Source organism: Colletotrichum lupini, chromosome 1 (assembly GCF_023278565.1).
Source record: "Colletotrichum lupini chromosome 1, complete sequence".
NCBI lineage: Eukaryota > Fungi > Ascomycota > Sordariomycetes > Glomerellales > Glomerellaceae > Colletotrichum > Colletotrichum lupini.
The window spans coordinates 2504088-2524365 of record NC_064672.1 but is presented as its reverse complement, the minus strand read 5'-3'; the positions used below and the strand labels follow the sequence as shown (position 1 = coordinate 2524365).

The 20278-nt window shown below is 55.0% G+C and overlaps 8 protein-coding genes across 8 annotated transcripts; 5 read left to right on the top strand and 3 right to left on the bottom strand.

The window, feature by feature from the left end:
* Window positions 1-1670: 1670 nt before the first annotated feature.
* On the top strand, window positions 1671-4334 carry CLUP02_00704 (uncharacterized protein; the record flags this gene model as incomplete). Its single annotated transcript, XM_049279751.1, has 6 exons — window positions 1671-1699; window positions 1899-2465; window positions 2531-2608; window positions 2675-3157; window positions 3213-3925; window positions 3982-4334. The coding sequence occupies 6 exons, from the start codon at window positions 1671-1673 to the stop codon at window positions 4332-4334; spliced, it is 2223 nt and encodes a 740-aa protein (XP_049135708.1).
* A 1088-nt stretch (window positions 4335-5422) lies between these two features.
* Window positions 5423-6109, top strand: CLUP02_00703 (acetyltransferase; the record flags this gene model as incomplete). Its single annotated transcript, XM_049279750.1, has 3 exons — window positions 5423-5500; window positions 5561-5717; window positions 5895-6109. 3 exons carry the CDS (start codon window positions 5423-5425, stop codon window positions 6107-6109), a joined length of 450 nt encoding a protein of 149 aa, XP_049135707.1.
* A 1075-nt stretch (window positions 6110-7184) lies between these two features.
* Window positions 7185-8222, top strand: CLUP02_00702 (uncharacterized protein; the record flags this gene model as incomplete). The annotated part of the gene is made up of 2 exons (XM_049279749.1): window positions 7185-7441; window positions 7808-8222. 2 exons carry the CDS (start codon window positions 7185-7187, stop codon window positions 8220-8222), a joined length of 672 nt encoding a protein of 223 aa, XP_049135706.1.
* A 277-nt stretch (window positions 8223-8499) lies between these two features.
* On the bottom strand, window positions 8500-11904 carry CLUP02_00701 (uncharacterized protein; the record flags this gene model as incomplete). Its single annotated transcript, XM_049279748.1, has 3 exons — window positions 8500-9763; window positions 9813-11826; window positions 11883-11904. 3 exons carry the CDS (start codon window positions 11902-11904, stop codon window positions 8500-8502), a joined length of 3300 nt encoding a protein of 1099 aa, XP_049135705.1.
* Window positions 11905-12620: 716 nt separating this feature from the next.
* Window positions 12621-12987, top strand: CLUP02_00700 (mitotic-spindle organizing protein 1; the record flags this gene model as incomplete). The annotated part of the gene is made up of 3 exons (XM_049279747.1): window positions 12621-12701; window positions 12773-12850; window positions 12916-12987. The coding sequence occupies 3 exons, from the start codon at window positions 12621-12623 to the stop codon at window positions 12985-12987; spliced, it is 231 nt and encodes a 76-aa protein (XP_049135704.1).
* A 115-nt stretch (window positions 12988-13102) lies between these two features.
* Window positions 13103-15284, bottom strand: CLUP02_00699 (CHY zinc finger; the record flags this gene model as incomplete). The annotated part of the gene is made up of 3 exons (XM_049279746.1): window positions 13103-13113; window positions 13590-14095; window positions 14392-15284. 3 exons carry the CDS (start codon window positions 15282-15284, stop codon window positions 13103-13105), a joined length of 1410 nt encoding a protein of 469 aa, XP_049135703.1.
* A 414-nt stretch (window positions 15285-15698) lies between these two features.
* Window positions 15699-16550, bottom strand: CLUP02_00698 (uncharacterized protein; the record flags this gene model as incomplete). Its single annotated transcript, XM_049279745.1, has 1 exon — window positions 15699-16550. One exon carries the CDS (start codon window positions 16548-16550, stop codon window positions 15699-15701), a length of 852 nt encoding a protein of 283 aa, XP_049135702.1.
* Window positions 16551-17474: 924 nt separating this feature from the next.
* CLUP02_00697 (dolichyl-phosphate-mannose-protein mannosyltransferase) lies at window positions 17475-20162 on the top strand (the record flags this gene model as incomplete). Its single annotated transcript, XM_049279744.1, has 5 exons — window positions 17475-17482; window positions 17643-17743; window positions 17814-17953; window positions 18030-19464; window positions 19519-20162. 5 exons carry the CDS (start codon window positions 17475-17477, stop codon window positions 20160-20162), a joined length of 2328 nt encoding a protein of 775 aa, XP_049135701.1.
* Between the last annotated feature and the right edge of the window lie 116 nt (window positions 20163-20278).

Here is a 20278-nt window from a genome sequence, read left to right as displayed (position 1 = left end):
CATCCAACCTCCAACCCGTTCTCGAGCAACATTCGTAGCCCGGTACTCCGTACAGACACTTCATTCAGACCGACCACCTGACACTCCTTTTGTTCGATAAAGGACACCACCCACGACTCGACTGACACTCGGCCGCATGACCGTTTGTTGACCTTCCCGCTTCATGCTTGCCATTCCCATCTGCTCTTTTCACTCTTCTATCCCTGGTTCTTGAGGCACTTTACCATACCTTATCTACCGTATCGCTCCTTACCGTCCAAGCGGGTAGCCGCCTTAGCAGCAAACCATCTCACGTCCTTCATCGACTTCGTCATCGGCACTGGTCAGCACATTTACCAACCCCCTTCAATCATTTCATCGCTCTACCGATACGGAGTGCTGCTGCGTGGTGTGTGCTGTATCGACGGGGCTCTGTGCCAAGGCAAGGGGTCAGGTAGATCTGCGCTACTGGGCATACTGCCTCAAACCCGTTAGGTGCTATCTGTACCCTAGGAGAAGATCGGACAGCGGCGTGGATTTTCAAGAGTTCTCTCTCTCTGCCTGTTGCATCCGTTTTCCCCATCGCGGCATCGTCTTTGCTGCACCGTTGCGTAGAAGCATCATTCAGGTGGATTCGCGCGCTACTACTGCGTACGGCCTGTACTCTTTTTGCCCCCTTGGCCAGCTGCACCCTGTACCGAAAGGATACGGGAAGCCTGAAGGAACAAGGTTGGCTTCCATTTCGCTGGTCATCTGCTTCTCATCGGTACCTACCCATCGCAGGAAGACACTTCCATCGAGCCGGGATTCCTGGACATTATTCTTGCCCTTCCATTGTACCTTGTCTCTTCGCTCTGTTCGAAAAGAATTGAGAGACATTGGCATTGGTATTGATCGAGAAGAAGAAGAGGAGAAGAAAGCAGAGACTGGAATTTGATCTCTGGAATTCTATTCTCAGGATACCTCAGTACAGGGCAGAGTACCTACTTTCCCGTCTTCAGCTATTCTTGCACCTGTCGGCGGCGATCCACAATTTGCTGCTCAGCGCACAAGCTACAGCCTACAGCCTAAGGAAAGTGGGACCCCCAGCAATCGGTTTCCTTGGTCTTTCCCAAGTTCACAGGCTTCCTGGAAAGACCGTGTGTCACTGTGCAGCAGGTTGCATCGACGGCATCCACTCTTGGAAAGCACCAACCAAGCCGGACTCGCGCCGCCTGTCTGCTGCTCCTGCCGCAAGCCTGAGTTGAGCTGTCTCTTGCAGTTTCTCTGTCGCTCCCTCCCGTCCCTTCCCGCCTCTTTCCCTCTCCCCGTATCTCTCTTGCCTTGCCCTGCCAGCCTGTCTGCCTGGCACTTGCCTTGGCCTGGCCCCTCCCCCTTCTCCTTCCCTTCCAGCCCAATCCCATCCCGCGCCCGTCCTGTTCCAGGCCCCTCCGCCCCAGCAGTAACAGCAGCACCAATAGCAGGCCTCGATTTGCTCCCCAATCCCTTTTCCCAGGTTCCCCAAAATCCAACATTGGGACCAAGCACCTGCACCACCAAGAGCTACCTGCTCAGCGGTCCCACGGCCAGCCCGCCCGTCCGCATAGCTACCCCTTCCCAGTCCCACCAAAGTCTCTCACTGTAGTGCTGCACCGGGGAGTGGATTGGCCTGTCATCCAACGCTACCTTACCTCACCTTACAGAGTACCTACATGCCGATTCGGCCTACTCGCCGCAGCCAGTAACACGCACCAAGCACCAAGCAGAAAGCACCGTCACTTTTTCGACCCGACTCGACTCGACTCGCCGCCCGCCAGTTGTCGTCTTTTAGACATTCTTTTCACTTCCACCCCCCCAACCTTTTCAATTCCTCTTAGAGCGGAAGGGTGCTGTCGCTAATCAGCCCCATAACCGCCCAAGATTCCCTCTTCAAACGGTAGACGTCTCCCGTCCAACATCCCATTGCGGACCCTGCAGTCCCGGCCACATCCAGACCAGCAAGAACAGGCGACGTCATTGCTAGCATCTGATCGGGACGACAACCACCACAGCGCCCGTGACCGTGATCACAACCACACCTCCTCTTCCACCTCCCACCGTCAACACCACAACTTCGACAACGACAAACACAATCACCACGGCCACCCGTCATCAGAGGACTCTCTCGGTTCCGAGTCCGATTCCTGGACCGACACTGGGGACATCGCCGACCTTATCGACGACGAAGACCCCCTTCGCACCCAGCTGCCCAGCGACGTTGATGACGAGCTGCTAGCCGGCGTTCACAAGAGACACCCCTCTCACAAGTCTTCCAAGAAGAAGCGTGTTCGCATCCAAGAGTCTCCTAGTCGCCGCGATAACTCACAAACCCGTCGTGGAGGTGTTAATAAGGAGGCAATCGAGGTTCCCGACATCGCCCAACCTCGTCCGACCCGCGCGCAGCGAGTCATCGGCGCCATCATGCCGGGCGGTTCCTCTATTCACGGCCTCACTGGCAAGGCCCTGATGTGCGTCCTGCCCTTCCGAAATTACCCTTATCGCGACATCGCTTGACTGACAATTCCTCCAACAGCTATTTCACGAGTATCTTCGTCTCCTTGGGAGTCTTTTTATTCGGCTATGATCAGGGTGTCATGTCAGGCATCATCACGTACGTCCAATGCTCTGCCCGCTGCTCACCTTTTTGATCATTATAGCTAACTGATGGGATCCACAGAGGTGTCTACTTCCGTAACTACTTCCATCAGCCTTCCTCGGCCGAGATTGGTACCATGGTTGCCATCCTGGAAGTTGGCGCCTTTATCTCATCTCTGGTCGTTGGCAAGGTTGGCGATATCATCGGCCGACGCAAGACCATTCTATATGGCTCCATGATTTTCTTTGTCGGTGGTGCCTTGCAGACATTTGCCACTGGTATGCCCATGATGATGTTGGGCAGAATCATTGCTGGTCTGGGCGTTGGTGCTCTGTCTACCATCGTCCCTGTCTACCAGTCTGAGATCTCCCCTCCCCACAACCGTGGAAAGCTGGCCTGCATTGAGTTCTCCGGCAACATCATCGGCTATACCACCTCGGTGTGGGTCGACTACTTCTGCGGATTCATCGAAAGTGACATGTCGTGGCGTGTTCCCCTTCTGATGCAGTGCGTGATGGGGGCCCTTCTGGGCTTTGGAAGCTTGGTCATTGTAGAATCTCCAAGGTTGGTCTTCTGCTTGCCGTGAATGTTTGTGTGCCCGATCCTGACTTGTGACCAGATGGCTCCTTGACAACGATCACGACGAAGAAGGTATCGTTGTCATTGCCAACCTCTACGGCAAGGGTGACATCCACAACCAAAAGGCCCGAGACGAGTATCGCGAAATTAAGATGAACGTGCTTCTCCAGCGACAGGAGGGTGAGAGGACATACGCCGAGATGTTCCGCAAGTACAGCACCCGTGTCTTCATTGCCATGTCAGCTCAGGGTCTCGCTCAGCTCAACGGCATCAACGTCATCAGCTACTATGCTCCCTACGTCTTTGAACAGGCAGGCTGGGTTGGTCATGACGCCGTCCTCATGGCTGGCGTGAACGGCATCACCTACCTTCTCTCGACCATTCCCCCATGGTACCTGGTTGACAGGTGGGGTCGCCGGCCAATCTTGCTGAGCGGTGCCATTGTCATGTGTGTTTCACTATCAATGATCTCGTACTGGCTCTACCTCGACATCACCTACACACCCACATTGGTCGTCATCTTTGTCATGATCTACAACGCGGCGTTTGGATACTCATGGGGCCCGATTCCTTGGCTCTACCCTCCGGAGATCTTGCCCCTGAGCATTCGCTCCAAGGGTGCCAGTCTGTCAACCGCAACCAACTGGGCGTTCAACTGGCTCGTCGGAGAAATGACGCCTCTGCTCCAGGAGTGGATCAAGTGGCGGTTGTATCTTGTGCACGCCTTCTTCTGTGCAGTCAGTTTTATTGTTGGTAAGTTGCGTCCTTCGTTCACGGGCTGGACTTTGAATGCTAACACACCCACGCAGTATACTTCATCTACCCCGAGACCTGCGGTGTCCGCTTGGAGGAGATGGATTCGCTCTTTGGCGACGCCAGCACTGTTATTGGAACACCATCTTTGCATGGCCGCGAGAACGACTCGCTCATGCCCGGATCGCCCATTGGGTCCGAATACCGGGGACGGCCCGGCAACTTTACTGCCAACAGCGCCATTCCTGGCCTGTCTCTCGACCCTCCCGACATTCCCGACGGCAAGGGCCAGGATGGTGAGGCCAGCAGCACCATTAGTGGATGGGTCTCCAGAGTTGTTGGTCGCACGCGAGACCAGAGCAGCAGCGGCAGCGGTAGATACGCTCCCCTTGGTAATCAGGATGATTGAGACGAGACCGGCGCACGAGAGAGTCAATACGATTAGACGGTATTTTGCATATAGACGGCGGCAACTTTCTCCTCGGTGTCGCTGGCCTCCCGGACTGGATAGTAAAGAAACGGTTGAGCGCCTGGGTTGATTTTTCCTTTCGACGTTTGAGACAGGTGGAAAAAAACGAGGATGACGTACCTGGTTTAAGAGAAGCGTTGCAGAACAAAGATGAGAGGGTCGCCGAACCTAGCGTCTGCGAGCACTTTTGCGTATTTTTTTTTTAGTTGAAAGGGAGCTGTTTTCATTGGACTGCGTTTGTACATAAAAATTTGTGCCCATTACTGGCGACTGCTGCATCATTGAAATCAATTATGCAAAAAGAGTGCCGATCAAATTTGTGGCTCGCGAGCGAGCGTATGCTGAAATGTGCCAATGTCTTCCCACTCCTTTGGATATCAGTCAGCATCTAGTGGTATGAGGATCTCTGCCTCTGTTAGTTGCGCCGTCTTCAGCAAAGGTCATCATTGTATGATAGCCAAAAAAAACTGGGAACTAGCTGAGGACGAATACGGGTGGTCAAATACTGAGATTTGAGACTGAAGTTCAGCCAATACTAACCACACATTAGATCGATCGTGTTACCTACCCGTCTGCCCCTGATCGACAAAGATGCAAACCCCGCATTTGTCCTACTTGCTTACCTATTCGCCTCGATTTACCTAGTAAGCCAAAGAATGCTTTCCTCATGCATCTCTTTGTCTCTCATCTCACCTACTACCTTACACAAGCCTGGAGAAAGTGTCGATTTTATGACATGTGATCGACGCTCGTCAACACAACGAACAGCAATCTTTCGACAAGAGAAACAGCAGAAAGCCACAGACGAGAGAAAGGAGAAAGGAAAAGAAAAGAAAGAAGGGGGAGAAAAACACAAGATGACCACGAAGAAGGAAAACACCCTCAAACTAGAGGAAGCGACACTGGACGACGTCCCCGCGCTGACGGAGACGTAGTTCGCGGCGTTTGCCGGCGACGAGGTGATATCCCGCCTGTGGCCCGATACTCCCGGTGTGAGGGCGTGGTGGGACGAGGCGAATGGCGGGGATATGGCGGCGAAGACGTTTCAGCGGTATGTCAAGGTCGTTGATGTGAGCAGCGTTGCTACCGTGACCGGAACGGCGAAGGCGGAGGGAGGGGATCGGGGAGGGGGTAAAGGTGAAGAAGGGGGAGGCGGCAGGCCGAGGATTGCGGCGTGGGCCAAGTGGGATACGAGTATGCCGGCCGAGAGGGGCCGGCGGTATCCTCCTTGGGCGGGGGATATGCCTTCCGAGGTGTGTGATTTGTTCTTTGCTAGGGAGGAGGCGGAGAGGGGGCGGGTTATGGGTGGTGAGGGGCATTATTGTGAGTTTTGTCTTTCTTCTGTCCTGGGTTTCTCCGTTGCTCCCTTGCGCTTTTGTTGACCTACATTCTCCTGGGCGTCCTGAGATCCTTGAGATATTGTCCTGAGAGAATAAGGTGCTCTTGGTGAAAAACATATGTAGTTGGTTTGCTGATTGGTATCTGGGGAGGAACATTCAGATCTCGACACGTTGGTCACGCATCCGGAATACCAGCGGCGGGGCGCGGCGTCCATGTTGCTCGCGTGGGGGTGTGCGCTTGCGGATGAGGATGGAGTCGCGGCGTATGTGGATGCTAGTAAGGCGGGTAAGGGGCTGTATGAGAGGTTTGGTTTTGTGGATGAGAGTTTGGATGGGGACGGGGATGTTGCGTCCATGGTGAGGCGGAGGCGATGATTGTTTTGAAGGGGGAATCTTGAATTCTTAGGGTGTTGTTGCAGGGAGGGTAAGTTTTGCTGCATTTCTAGCGATGCTTTACAATCTCATGCCGTATTGATGTCAAGTATCGTTGTTTGATACCAGCCAAGTTATCGCTCAATTCATCACTCGTAAAGTTGATAGACGGCAAAAGCGGGAAAGTACACGCCGTCCATGTCACAAACCGAGGGCACACCCGCGGTTTTACCAAGACGTAGACATCTAGAGTTTTCCCAGAAACATATGAGAACGTGTAAATCATGGTACCTGTAGGGTGTAGTCAAATTGTCGCTATATAGAGATCTAGCTAGCCACATACAATGTGTTTGGGACCGCTCAACAGCTAATTTGGTACAGATATACTGATATGAACAGAAACAGGGCACGATGAAATGAAAGAATGGCTATATGACATCTACTACAAAAGATTATCAGAAAATTAAAAGGTATGTAGCTCCTTCTGGTCCACGTAGAGTATGAATTCATGGTAGTCATAGGTGAGCCCGACCCAGTTTTCACCCGCCTGACAAGACGAGGAAACAGCACGGACGGCCCGGTATTCCATTTCACACATTCAAAGCGTTTAATCATCAACATGAAGGAATTACTCCTATGAACTGAAACCACCTATTTTGGTAAAAACTTTTTTCATCAATGGCGCCGCAACGGACCTCGACGTCCAGCGGAGGCGGTCTCAGAGCCAGTCACGGAACCTTCTAGCTCGAAAGTGGGGCTGTTTGTTCACTGAACTTGATCATCCGCAGCATCATTAAGCAAACGTAGAACGGCTCATCTTCATCACTTATTCATTTCGCATCCTTGATACCCAAACGGTCTTTGCGCAACGAGATATCACCGCAGAGGGAAGATCTCGCCTAGCTACCACGCATTACAATATATCACCCAAACTACCCACCGGAAAGGAGGGACCCCCTCGCCAGTGCCAAACGACCCCTCCAAAACACCCCCACCATCGTCACCACCAGTCTCATCAGCAAACCACTAAAAAACACCAAGAGACACAAACGAGAACAAGATAGTAAAACCGCGCACAATGTCCCACTGCCACGACGAGCACCACGACCACAGCCACGGCGGCCACGGCCACGACGAGCACGACCACTCGGACGACATCGCGCCCGCGCTGCAGCACTCGCTGTACGGCCACATCAACTTTGACGAGGTGACGGCCCTCAACGAGGCGGCCATCGGCAGCGCGCGGGCCGTCGTCAAGAAGACGTGGGCCGAGAGGCTGGACGCCGAGCCCGAGGTCGTGAGCGACTGTGATGAGCAGTTGTTGGTTAACGTTCCGTGAGTGAACCGCTACTTTCTTCATCGATTTACTCTTCATTTGGTGTTGTCTCATTTAATGTGCTTGGGTCTATCATGAACATGAGATATTGTGCCATGTCATGCTTTACATTTCATATTTCACTCATTCTATCCATCTCATTCAGTACACATACACACACGTATATAAACCCTTCACCAAATACTTCTTCATCCCCCCCCCCCCCCCCCCCCCCCCCCCCCCCCCCCCCCCCCCCCCCCCCCCCCCCCCCCCCACCCCCACCACCCCCCCCCCCCCCCCCCCCCCCCCCACCCCCCCCCCCCACACCCCCCCCCCCCCCCCCCCCCCCCCCCCCGGCGCCCTGGAACACCACTAACAAACCCAAGCTTCACCGGCCAAGTAAAACTCCACGCCCTCCTCCTCCGCACCTCCGACTCCCCCTCCGCCCCGCGCACCCTCAAACTCTTCACCAACCGCGACGACCTCGACTTCGCCTCCGCCGAAGACGCGCACCCCGCGCAGGAGTTCGAGCTCTCGCGCACGGCGCAGGTCCAAGAGATCCCCGTCAAGCGGAGCCTCTTCGGGCGCGTCCAGCGCCTGACGCTGTTCTTCGAGGACAACTTCGGCGACGGCGACGAGGGCGAGACGAGGGCGTCGTACCTGGGGTTCAAGGGCGAGTGGATGCAGCTGGGGCGGGCGCCGGCGAATATCCTGTACGAGGCGGCGGCGAACCCGAGTGATCACAAGGTCAAGGGGACGGGGGTGAACGATGTTGGGAGCGGTATTGGAGGACGGCAGTGAGTAGATAGGAGTGGGGTTGCTTGGAGATGATGGGGGTTGAGATGCAGAGACTTATCACGGATGCGAGATGAAGAGGAAAAAAAAGGTGAGAGGGCTTAAGTGAGTTTTGTTGAGAGTAATTTGCATCGAGCTGAGGAACAGCTCATCATCACCCCCCCAAAAAGGGGGGGATTATGGTATATCTCCGACACGACCGTAGCATTTATGAAAGACACAGGCGAAAATCTCCAATACAGTGATCCAAGGCGAACCTTTTGTTCCCATATCCCGGGGACCCTTAGAAACCAGACTTTCTCTTCTTCTTCTTCCCCGGCGACCGCATCCCGTGCCTCCCAGCCATGGGCTGCGACATGACGAGCGGCATCTGCGACGAGAAGATAGCCCGAGAAGACGGCACGGGCGGAAACTGGCTCGAGCCGATGACGGGCGGCGCAAGCTTGGGAAGAGGCTGCGTCGAGGGCGGCAACAGCGGTGCAAACTCGGACCCGGTGTTCGTCGCCGCCTGCATCTTCGTCTTCGTCGCGGGCCCGGACCCGGGCCCAGATGACTCGAACACGTCGTCCATCTCGCTCGTTGCCCACCCGTGCTGCGACGACGCGCCGAGGAACTGCGACTTGCGCTTGCGACGGCGCGATTCGGCGCGGTGGCGGCGCTCGTTGAGGACGTCCATGTGCTTTGTGGAGGAGGCGAGGACGGAGGAGACGTAGCCTTCCGTGCTGACGCCGCGGGCTGTGGGCCAGTAGGCGAGGACTTTGTGTTGGCGGGCGGGGGGGTCTGCGGTGTTGATGTCTTCGGCGAGCATGCTCAGGCGCTGGAGAGCCGTGGTTGCGATTGTGGTGGGTGCGGGTGTCGTTGGTGTTGATGGGGCGGCGTCGGGGAAGCTCGAGGAGGGGGCGGCGGAGGAGGACTGGGAGAATAGGGGCCCCGAGGAGGGGAAGGGGAACGATGAGGGGGGAACGTTGTCAAAGGGCTGGGAGCGGGCGCCTTTGGAAGGGGAGAAGGAGAGGCGGTGGCCGAGGGCTTGGACGCGTTTGGTTGGCGATAGAGAAATTCTCTGGCTTAGGGGCTGGCTTAGTTTGGTCGGAGAGAGTGAGAGTCGCTGGCTTGACGATAGTTGGCTACGCTTTGCGGGTGACGATGAGAAGCGCTGACTTGAGCGTTGGCTCGGCTGCCGGACTGGTAGTGGTGGAGGTTCGGGAACCCAGGTGGGGGACTCGTCTTCTCTGGTCGGGAGGTTCGCGTCGAGTACGGCCACACCGAAGAGGGATCGAGCGATGGCCTCGGCCGTCTCTGCTAGCACGACATTCCGTGATTGCTGTGCTCTAGGCGGGAGGCCCGCTGGACTCCACATCTCCTCGAGCTGGTCGCGGATGTCTGCGAGGGGTGACAATGTTTCCAAGCCGTGTAGAAATTGCGACGTGAGAGGTTGTGCGATGACACGATCGGTCTGCGCGTTCATCATCTCCTGGAAGCGAGAGTCCCACGCTGCTACTGCCTCATGGGAGACAGGAGGCGCCTCAAAGGTGTTTTCGTATTCGTGCCTAACACTAATGAGTGCATGAAAGCCATGATGGGAAGATCCAAACTTACAAAGTGTGCAGCGGGATGTACCCGCCCTCAGTCTCCAGACAGTTGACGGCTGCTTCCCGTATGGCTTCAAATACAGACAGAGGACCCTCAATGGTAGCTTGCTCTGACGCCATGATGACCGACTCGATGGAAACATTGACGCGGGATACGAGCTGGTCCAAGTTCAGACCTCTAGGCCACCGCTGCTTAAGCTGTGCTTCCTCTCCTGCCTGCTCACTCTCCATGAGCTCCTGGTACCGATTGGCGCGGCGCTGCACCAGCTCATCCATATCACCCAGGCCATCGGGAACGACAAAAGTACCTTCAAAATGCTGCAGGAACTGTCGTCGCCTCTTGTTATGCGCCTGTCTGCGCCCGTCTCTTGACCACTCGCGACTGTTATCGGGAGCCACCACATCGAGATCAGGGCCGGCCGAGATCGCAAAGAGGCTCTGGCTCAAGCTGAGGTCCCTGCCAAGAACGAACAGCTGCTGGAATCGGATGTCATGGTTGAGGTACTCTAAGCCTGGGCCCTTGGCTGTTGCAGGGGAGGGGTTTCTCAGGAAAGCCGGCACTGGGCACAAACTCTGAAGCTTCGTCGCGTCGCCCGTGAGCTTCATGATATGGTGCTCAAACTGTGGCAATCCCGTGTCTTCAGGCGCGTAAAACCAGTAAACATCTACCTCTGGAGATCTGTCAGAGTAGATGAAAACTGTGCATTTTTCGTTTCCTGCTTCCGAACCGCCGTGATGCACGGTGAGCCTGAGAGCGTCCGCATCCGAGCCCCTGAGGTGTGCAAAGGATTGCAGAATGGAGAGTCCGCCTGCCTTGTTGGCTGTCGTCCCTGAAGACGACGTCTCGATCCAAAAGAAACCCGAGGTCGTGAGGATGAAGATCTGACTCCTGTTCAAGGGATTTGGCTTCACGTCTAGTATGTGGTCTGGCTCGTCCGTCTTGAGTATGACCAAGCTCTTTCGGAACGTCGAGTCTTTGATATCAATGATCTCGAATTTTACGCGGTTCCAGATGACGAGTTTTTTGGACCTCGACGTCAGGGCGGCCAGGTCGTTTCCTGCATCGACATCTTGCCCTTCGGGCACATCCCAAAGATCTACACCCGGGCCGGCCGCGCCGATCCACATCACGCCATGAGGCTCTGCGCGGAAAGCCGGCGAGTCCTCGTCGGGGAGCTGCTCCGTAACACCCAAGTGAATGTGGCCACAATGCCGGAGCTTTGGACGCAAGCCGCTGGATCCCACCATGTCTCGACCCTTGACATCCCAGACACTGTAGTAGCCGCACTCGTCTATGATGGCCAGCTGAGGCGGCTTTTTCTGCGAGCCATAGCTGAAAGACACATCAGAATGCGCAAAGCCTCCAGTCTGCTCCGAGGAGATGGTGAGGACAGGTCTCGGGTTGATTCGAGATGGGCGCTCGATAGCCTGGTCAATCCCCGACGGGCGTTCTGAAACAGGAATCTTGTGGTAATCCGGCTGAAGAATGGTAGTCGAAGTCCGCTTCTGCACCAGCAGCCACCTCGTGGGTTCGAACCGGACCAAGCTCAGCGCAGGCTTGATCTGCAGAATCGGGGCTCCATCGCTCGACCACAAGACAGATTCTTCCTTGTCGTGCTGGTCGATGCTCAACATCCGAAGCGTTGGGCTCTCGTTCTCGCCCCATTGCCAGTTTGTCTCCTCAATCTTGGACAGACGGAGGAGCTCACCCGACTCGCCGGCAGCCGTGGCCAGTACGGGGACGGGCACGACCCGCGTGTGATTGGTGACATCTGCCATCTGACTGATTGTCATAAGTGGCTGAGTCGTCGGCGCGGCATCAGGCCGCATGAGCTGAGCGAGTCCTTCGTACAGAAAGCTGGAAGCTTCGGAGCTGCCCGCGAAAGCCTCTGGGTGAGCGTTGAAGAGCCATCGTCTTTGCACTCGCTGGGAATCCCAAAGTGTTGAAGAAGGCGCCAGCTCCGTTGAGCGAGAGGCAGGGTAAAGGGTCTCAGGAGCCTGTATGATACGAAGAGCTTGGGCTATCGGAAGGTCAGCAAATGTGAGAAGCTATATCCGGCCCGATGCACCCGCTCACCTTGACCTGGCACCCGGCTCATATGCAGTTGAGGTGGTCCATCTTCAATTCCTTCATGAGGAATAATAGTGATTTTTGGGGGGCCATATAAGCGGCTTGTCTCTTCCCGTGCGTCAGCCATTAGACCCGTTCGTTTCCCGTAAGTCTAAGTAGTGTATTCGTGGGAAACTGGGCATATCGTGAGAGAGCGGTGGGGTGTGCTTCATCATGCGAAGAAAGATGGAAAAGCCTGGCGGGCTATGAACGATCCGTGGTCATGCGTAGAAGGGTGCCTAGCTAGTAGTTTGGAAACAACAACAACAATGAGGTACGCAGCTGTCAGAAAACATGAGCTGACTGTTGCAGCAAATTCGAGGTCATGACGATAAAGCAAAGAGTGAGACAGCGACGGAAGACTGAACGGACTAAGAAAGGTGAAAAAGTTCGGTCAGTCGCGGCTTCATACAAAAAAAGATGGGCCCCATTTCCGGTAGTTGCCCACTTTAGCCCAGTCAACCCCTGCCATTAGTTCGCCCGGCGCGTCGGGGCCACTCTTCAGACGCGTTTTCCTAATAGGCAACTTCGGCCCCTGCCGACTCTCTACTCCGTCCGACTAAGACATCCACCTCGAGCACCTCACAGGCTGCCGTTATTCACTGAAGTTGATTGGCCCCGCTCCCGTCAAACAAAGCGACGTCCATTCAATAACCTTCATCTCACTCATACAATCTCGCAATCAGCAATAAACACCATACGGAAATGCCCGCCGACGACCGAAGCGGGAAGCAGGCCGCGGCCCAACAGGCTGTCGACATCTTGCATGAGATCTCTACCATCCTCGTCAGTTGCGACGCCCACCTACTACCATCCTCTCAAAGTCCCACTCCATGCTAACGTGAACGTGTGAAAAGAACTGCCACCTGGACCGCCGCACCCTGTCGATCTGCATCTCCATGATCGAGAATGGCGTGAACCCAGAGGCTCTTGCCGTAAGAATAATAATCTATCTATCGAGCCCAAAGTAGACATGACACTGACTAGACTATCGCAATAGACCGTTGTGAAGGAGCTTAGAAAGGAATCCCAGGAGGTCGACGCCCAAATCGCATCGCGGAGGCGTCAGTAAGCGTTTGTCTCGAAATTGCAGAGTCTGCTATGAAAGTTATGACAAGGGGCAAGAAGGATGGGAATTCATGGACAATAGGCGTTTCAGGTCAGGCATTTTGCGTTGCTTGTCATTCTTAGTTTTTGTCTATTATGGAAACGTAAATAAGGCCCAGTTTCCGAGGGCTACGAGAAAGAACCCAGCAGTGCCATCCGAGGCTGACAAACTCTGCTATCCTAAAAACGCCGACTAACCCTTACCCAACCAGCTAGTAATATGCCCACGATGACCTTGACGACCCATATGTCCAAACCATGCGACCATCGCAAAAACCCAGTGCGCCAATCTTATATCCGTCTCTTGCAGATGCACCTCATCGTTTAAATCATGATTGCATCGTAGCCGAGGTTACCGATGTCCGATGAGCATGATCTCGTTCTCATAGTCATCATCATCGTCATCGTCATCGTCCTCTCCCTCCGAGTCTTCTTCGTCCACGTCTGTCGACATGGTGTCGCTGTCCGAGTCACCATGACCCCGTCCCCATAAGTTGAGAATGTCATTCTCTGATTCGTCTTCTTCTTCCTCGATGGCAGCATTTGGTGCGTTTGGTAATGGCATACCAGGTGTGACTGCTGGCGAGGCTGACCTGGCAAAGCGATCCAACATTAGATGACGTGCCTCGGGACCAGCATGAGACGAATGTCGTCGCCTGCCGACCTGCGGTATGTCCATTCCTGCCGGAGCAGCCGCTGCTTGTGTCGTTACGGGGGTAGGAAGCGCAGGAGATAGAAGAGCCGGCGTGACTGCTGCCGGCGTGACGGGCACGTGATTGGCGTGTGTCGCGTGCGTCTCTTCTCTTCCGCCGCTGATCTGAATTTCTACCGTGTTGTAAGAAGTGCAAATCGCGCACTTTAGACCGAGCCAGTGGTAAGGGACGGAACTCTTGCCGCTACAGTCGTTACACAAGATTGTGGCGCGGGTGTCCCTAAATTCAGGGGGCATTGGCTGGGCAAGTATAGCCAGCTCTAATTGGCGGAATTGGCTCTGCATGTTGAGCAAACTCTTGTTGCAAATGGGACATTTGTATGATCTCAGCATGTGCTCGTCGTAGCACTTCTGGTGAATGCTGTGACCACACCCCATAAATACGACTGGCTTGGGAGATGTAAACATGTACTCTCCGCAAATAGGACAGTCACAGTCCGTTGAGCGTTCGATACATTTGTGTGACTGTTGAATAGATATCGAGATGCATGCGCAACATTTCTAAAACCACATGTTAGCGGCCGTCCAAGAAACACTCTGGCTACAGATCATTCAATTACCTTGCAATGGAAGAAGTCCTTCCCGATGCCTCTTCCTCGTCGGCAAATACCGCAGTCGTTACAATGGTAAATGGGATTGGATGGATGGTCATCCCACAGTTTGCACATGTTGCAGTAGTAACGGGCTGCAGTCTCCCCGCAGTTCACGCAAACGTCTGATGCTTTCTGGGGCGTGGCGCAAAGCATGCAGAGCATATTCTTGGTTTCCTTCCTGACAAGAGTGTGATCCTCGACTGCGTCATGGCAAAAACGACAAGTATACCACTTGGCGCAAGTCGAGCACTGCAGCTTGACATTGCGGCGGTAATGTTGGCAGCCAAGAATCACAGCACCCTCGGGTTCTTCTCTTGTAGCAAGCTTTGCGGCCGCGTACGTGGGCCGAACATCGTCGGCGGTCAGGATAAACTTTTCTGGCGAGGACGGCTCCCCTATCGCATGTTGCCAAAACTTTAACGACTCGAGAGGTGCAATCGGGACTGACTGTTCCCATGCTTCCCCTGCTGCTATCACGCTGGCTGCCGGCGCGTTACCTTGGCGGGGAGCGTCTCGAGACTTGCGGTAACCCTCCATCAAAGCCTCATGCATAAGCCGGGCCTTGTCGTCTGCTGCGATATCTTGTGACTGGATGTCGAGTAGACGCTTTCGCATCGCACCCATGCCATCGTCGGCGGGTAGAGATTCCCGTGTTGTAGGTGGCATGGCGGCCATCGTGTATGATGGGGGGCTCTGAATTAGGGGAGCCGGAGACTGAGGGTGCTCGTCGTCGACTGTCGGCGGTAGTGTCGCAATGTCGAGTGATCGTGCCGGAGTGGATTCGGGTGGCGCAACAATCGCATGCCGAGTTGCGGGACTATTCACGTCGCTCGGGACGGCGACAGGGTCGGACGAAGAGTCCCGTTCGGAGACAAAGGTTGATCTCGAGATCTCTGAAAAGCGCCGAGCTTGTCGGAGGACCGGGTTGATGAGGAAGTCGGACACCAGAGACGACATTGAGAGGTAGGAGGTATCGGCGGAGATGTGAGTCGGGGGACCGAGCCGGATTTGTAGAAAGTAACGCGCAGCAGGGGAGGTCTGCTACATCCAGGGCGACAAGATCGAGAGGAGGGGAGGCGAGGATTGGATGGTCGGGGCACCGCGGGAAGGATATTTGAAGTAGCGGTGGTAATGGTGGTCGGAGTGGTGGTGGTGGTGGTTGTAGTAGTGTGGTGGTGGTCGGTGGTGCTAGATGTGGTACGGGACCGGACGATTGGATGCAGGAGCGATGACATAAGACGGGCGAGACCCCTAATGCAATCCGCTCTTTCTCGTCGGCGGCGTCGGCGGAGACGGTTCAGATCCAGAATGGTGGACGCAGTGGGGGTTTTCTTTTGGAAAGAGAAACCTGAGGCTTGATTTGAGTCCAGATCAGGTGTCAGAGAGTCTCTGGGACATGTACATTTGCACCGCAATGGGGCGATTGTTAGCAATGATTGTCTGTGCCGACAATGTGTTATGGATCAGACCGGGACCAGCCAAGGAGGGGGGAAACACTACGGAGTGGACGAGAGAGTAGGGACGAAAAAAGACATGTGATGCAGCTGTCTGGCGTTTCCGCATGCGGGCTTCAGCATGCTGCAGTCTGCAGAGCGAGAGAGAGGCTTGACTCGGCGGGGCAGATGGGCCGCGCCCAGGCGATGGTGACTTAGATTGGTGACTGGTCCAGCGTCTGAGGTGAACCGGGAGAGAGAGAGAGTGTGTGGGCAGAAGCAGTGACCCCCTTTTCTTTTTCCCCCTTCTCTGAAGAAACACCGCGATGGCGGACTCCCGGCGACAAATCAGGTCTTCCCGGCCTTTACTTCTTTGGGTGAGAAGTATGTAGGCAAGTAGGTGACTGATGCCAGTAAAGGCTTTGCGCTCCGTCATACAGGACAGAAGAAGTAACAAGCACTTTCTCGTTCGGTTGTGGCGGCCGGTGAGAGTACTCCTTGGTCCCGTGCAACTATGCTCTCCGGAGGCTGCTCTACCTCGCTGGAGAACCACCGCATCTGCGGGCAATCTACACGGCGCAGGCCTCCACCACCGTCGACTTCCCCGAATCGCCGAGATCGAGTCCACACGGCGGCCGATGGTCTCCTTCTCTGGGCCGATGGGATTGAATGGACGATGCGCACTGGCATTTCCGGTTAGCTCCGAAAGCGGGGGCTTATTGAGTGGCCCGGAAGGGTTAGCGCAGTCAGAAACCACGGCTGAGCCACAGCTGTCATGAAGACAGAACATTGAGCGGTTTGCATCTTTCGTAGCTGTGGCCTATGTGTTTGTCCATGGAAGAAACAAAGTTGACAAGTGTCGTGTCGTCTGGTCTTTGCTATGGCGCTAGGATAGTAATTGTGGAGGAAACTGAACGCCTCATAAGGTGGCTGCAGGCGCGTCCAAGCTGTATTGCTCCCGATGCTTTGGATGCCAGGCTGAAGAAGATGATGCTGCTCTATATCCCGTGTGGAAGGTAAGGTGTAAATGAGGTATGATGTATCCGTAGTCTTGGATGTCACGATGTCGGAACCGAATATAGGCAGACGTACGTAGTAATGTGAATGCAAGGAGTGGGATTCCAGGTTCCATCGACATTGACATTGATCGTCGAGAGCGAGAGCCGCGTGGGGATCCCATCTGTCGGACCTCAGGGGTAGGCAGCTGTAAGGTAAGGTAGCCTGTGGGGGCAGGGGGTAACAGAGGGGCTATTTGGGGTCCTTCCCGGGCCATTCAGGCCATTCCATCGAGAGGACCTGCGCGGCCTGCCCAAGGTATGCGGCGTAAGAAATCCGCTTTGAGGCCACTTAAGGCCGCTTGAGGACAGCTGAGCCAATAGATCACGGCCATCGAACCCAGCTTGCTAGGGACGAGATTCGCGTAAAGTGTGGTCGGAGTGGAAAGGGAGGGATACCGTGTCTGTTGGTGCATAGTTGGCATTTATTTCGTGTTGCCGCAAGGGGGTTCCAAAGGGTCGAAGGGTGCTCTCTCCTACCCAGAATCCCAGCTCCCAGCTCCTCCCGATTTAGTTCAGACCTCACCAAAAAATTCCCACCTGGCCAAAGGGCACCTCCATATTAATTGCATGATTCCCTGGTAATTCTGGGTGCCTTTTCTCAGCTTTCCCTTTCTCTCTTCTTCCCCCCCCAGCTGACTGACCTCACCTTCTTTTTCATGAGCTGGTTTGGTTTGCAGAACACCTGTGCCTCAAGAGAAACCCGCTGATTCTCTTTTTGCGCGGCTTCTCTTTACCTTCTTCAATTCTCCCACATTTTCTTGCTCCCGGGCTTTTTTTTTTTTTTTTTTTTTTTTTTAGTCTTGACTCGTCCGATCACTAACCAGGGGCTCAGAGCTCCTGTTCCTGGAGCTTGACTTCCACTCTTCCTGCGCACACCCCCTTGAAGCCTGCCTTCATCAACGCATTCGGTCATCCCATTTCGAGAGTCAGTCTCTACTCCCGTCCAACCCATTCCATACGCCGCCTTTCCGTTTGCTGACTGGTCTCACCAACAGCCATGGCTACCGAAAAGCCCATTGTCGCGTCCGGCGCGGACGTGGGCGATGGCGTCAGACGACGAGCCGTCCCCCAGGGCCAGTCCGTCCCCATAACGGCTGCCCCTGAAATCGACGACAAGAAGCAGCTTGTCAAGAAGGTAAGCGCCTCCCTCTCTACACTATCACTAGCTTTGGTGCATCTATTCGGGGACTGACGTTCATCTTTTTCCTCAGCAGAGCTCTTTCCTCGATCAATGGGAGCCCATCATCGCCCCCATCATCTTCACGGCCGTCGCCATCTTCACCCGACTCTGGAGGATTGGCATCAGCGACATCGTTACCTGGGACGAGGCCCACTTTGGAAAGTTCGGATCTCACTACATCAAGCATGAATACTACTTCGACGTTCACCCGCCCTTGGGCAAGATGCTCGTTGGCCTCTCCGGTGTTCTCGCTGGCTACAACGGATCTTTCGAGTTCAAGTCTGGAGAAAAATACCCCGAGGATGTCGATTACACCTTCATGAGAGCTTTCAACGCCCTCTTCGGTATTCTCTGCATCCCCATGGCCTACTACACTGCCCGCGAGCTGAACCTCAGACGTCCCGCTGTCTGGCTTGTTACCCTCATGGTCCTTTGCGAGAACTCGTACACCACCATCAGCCGCTTCATCCTTCTCGACTCGATGCTGCTCTTCGGAACTGTTGCGACCGTTCTCTGCTGGGCCAAGTTCCACAACCAGCGCAACGATGCTTTCGAGCCCGAGTGGTTCTTCTGGCTGTTCATGACTGGTCTCAGCATTGGCTGCGTATGCAGTGTCAAGCTCGTCGGTCTCTTCGTCACCTCCCTCGTCGGCCTGTACACCATTGAGGATCTCTGGACCAAGTTCGGCAACACCAAGATGCCCGTCACCACACTGGGCGCCCACGTTGTCACCCGCGTCGTTGGCCTCATTATCGTCCCGTTCCTGGTCTACATGCTCTCTTTCGCCCTCCACTTTGCCATTCTGGACCACACTGGTCCCGGTGATGCGCAAATGAGCTCTTTGTTCCAGGCAAACTTGAAGGGCACCGAGGTCGGCAAGAACAGCCCCTTGGAAATCGCCTACGGATCGCGCGCGACCATCAAGAACATGGGATACGGTGGTGGCCTCTTGCACTCCCACGTCCAGACATACCCCGAGGGCTCTAATCAGCAGCAGGTCACCTGCTACCACCACAAGGATGCCAACAACGACTGGTTCTTCTACCCTAACCGTGCGGACGCGGACTACGACGCCGAAGCCCCTCCCCGATTCATTGGCGACGGCGAGACGATCCGTCTCATCCACGCCCAGACCGGCCGCAACCTTCACTCCCACGAGATCGCTGCTCCTATGACCAAGTCCGATAAGGAAGTTTCCAGCTACGGCAACTTGACTATTGGTGACGACAAGGACCACTGGACTGTCGAGGTCGTTCGTGATGTCGCCTCCCGTGATCGCAGCAGAATCCGCACTCTGACGACGGCATTCCGCTTGAGACACCCGGTCCTTGGCTGCTACCTCCGCGCTGGTAACGTTAACCTGCCTCAGTGGGGTTTCAAGCAGATTGAGGTGACCTGCACCAAGACCAACAACCCCAGAGACTCGTACACCCACTGGAACGTCGAGGCACACTGGAACGAGAAGCGTGAGTCAAAGCTATGAATCCTGTCTATCTTGTTCAGCTTGCTAACTGGCATAGTTCCGCCTGGTGACCCTGGCTCTTACAAGTCCCCCTTCCTCCACGACTTCATCCACCTCAACGTTGCCATGATGACCTCCAACAACGCCCTTGTGCCCGACCCCGATAAGCAAGACGACCTGGCCTCGCAATGGTGGCAGTGGCCCATTCTCAATGTTGGTCTGCGCATGTGTGGCTGGGATGACAACATTGTCAAGTACTTCCTCCTCGGCAACCCTCTGGTCTACTGGGGCTCTACCGCCGGCCTGGGTGTTTTCGGGCTCGTCGTTGTCTGGTACTTGATCCGCTGGCAACGCGGCTACAACGACCTGAACTCGAAGGAGATTGACCAGATCCACTACGCCGGCCTGTACCCCGTAGCTGGCTGGTTCCTTCACTACCTCCCCTTCGTCGTCATGGCCCGTGTCACCTACGTTCACCACTACTACCCTGCGCTGTACTTCGCTATCCTTACTTTTGGCTTTTTGGCCGATTGGTTCCTCCGCAACAAGAACCAGGTCTTCCAGTATGGAGTGTACGGCGTCCTGTACGCGACCATCATTGGTCTCTACATCCTCTTCAGCCCCATTTGCTTCGGCATGACGGGCAACAACAAGCAATACAGCTACTTGAAGTGGTTCGACAGCTGGAGAATCTCTGACTAAATCTGACAAAGAGTCAAACCAAAGATTGTATTAGAACGATTCCTCCACGGGGAATCATGCACTTGAACGGCCGAGGTTTTTTTTACGACTCGGCTTTTCTACCCAACTCTTTCTGT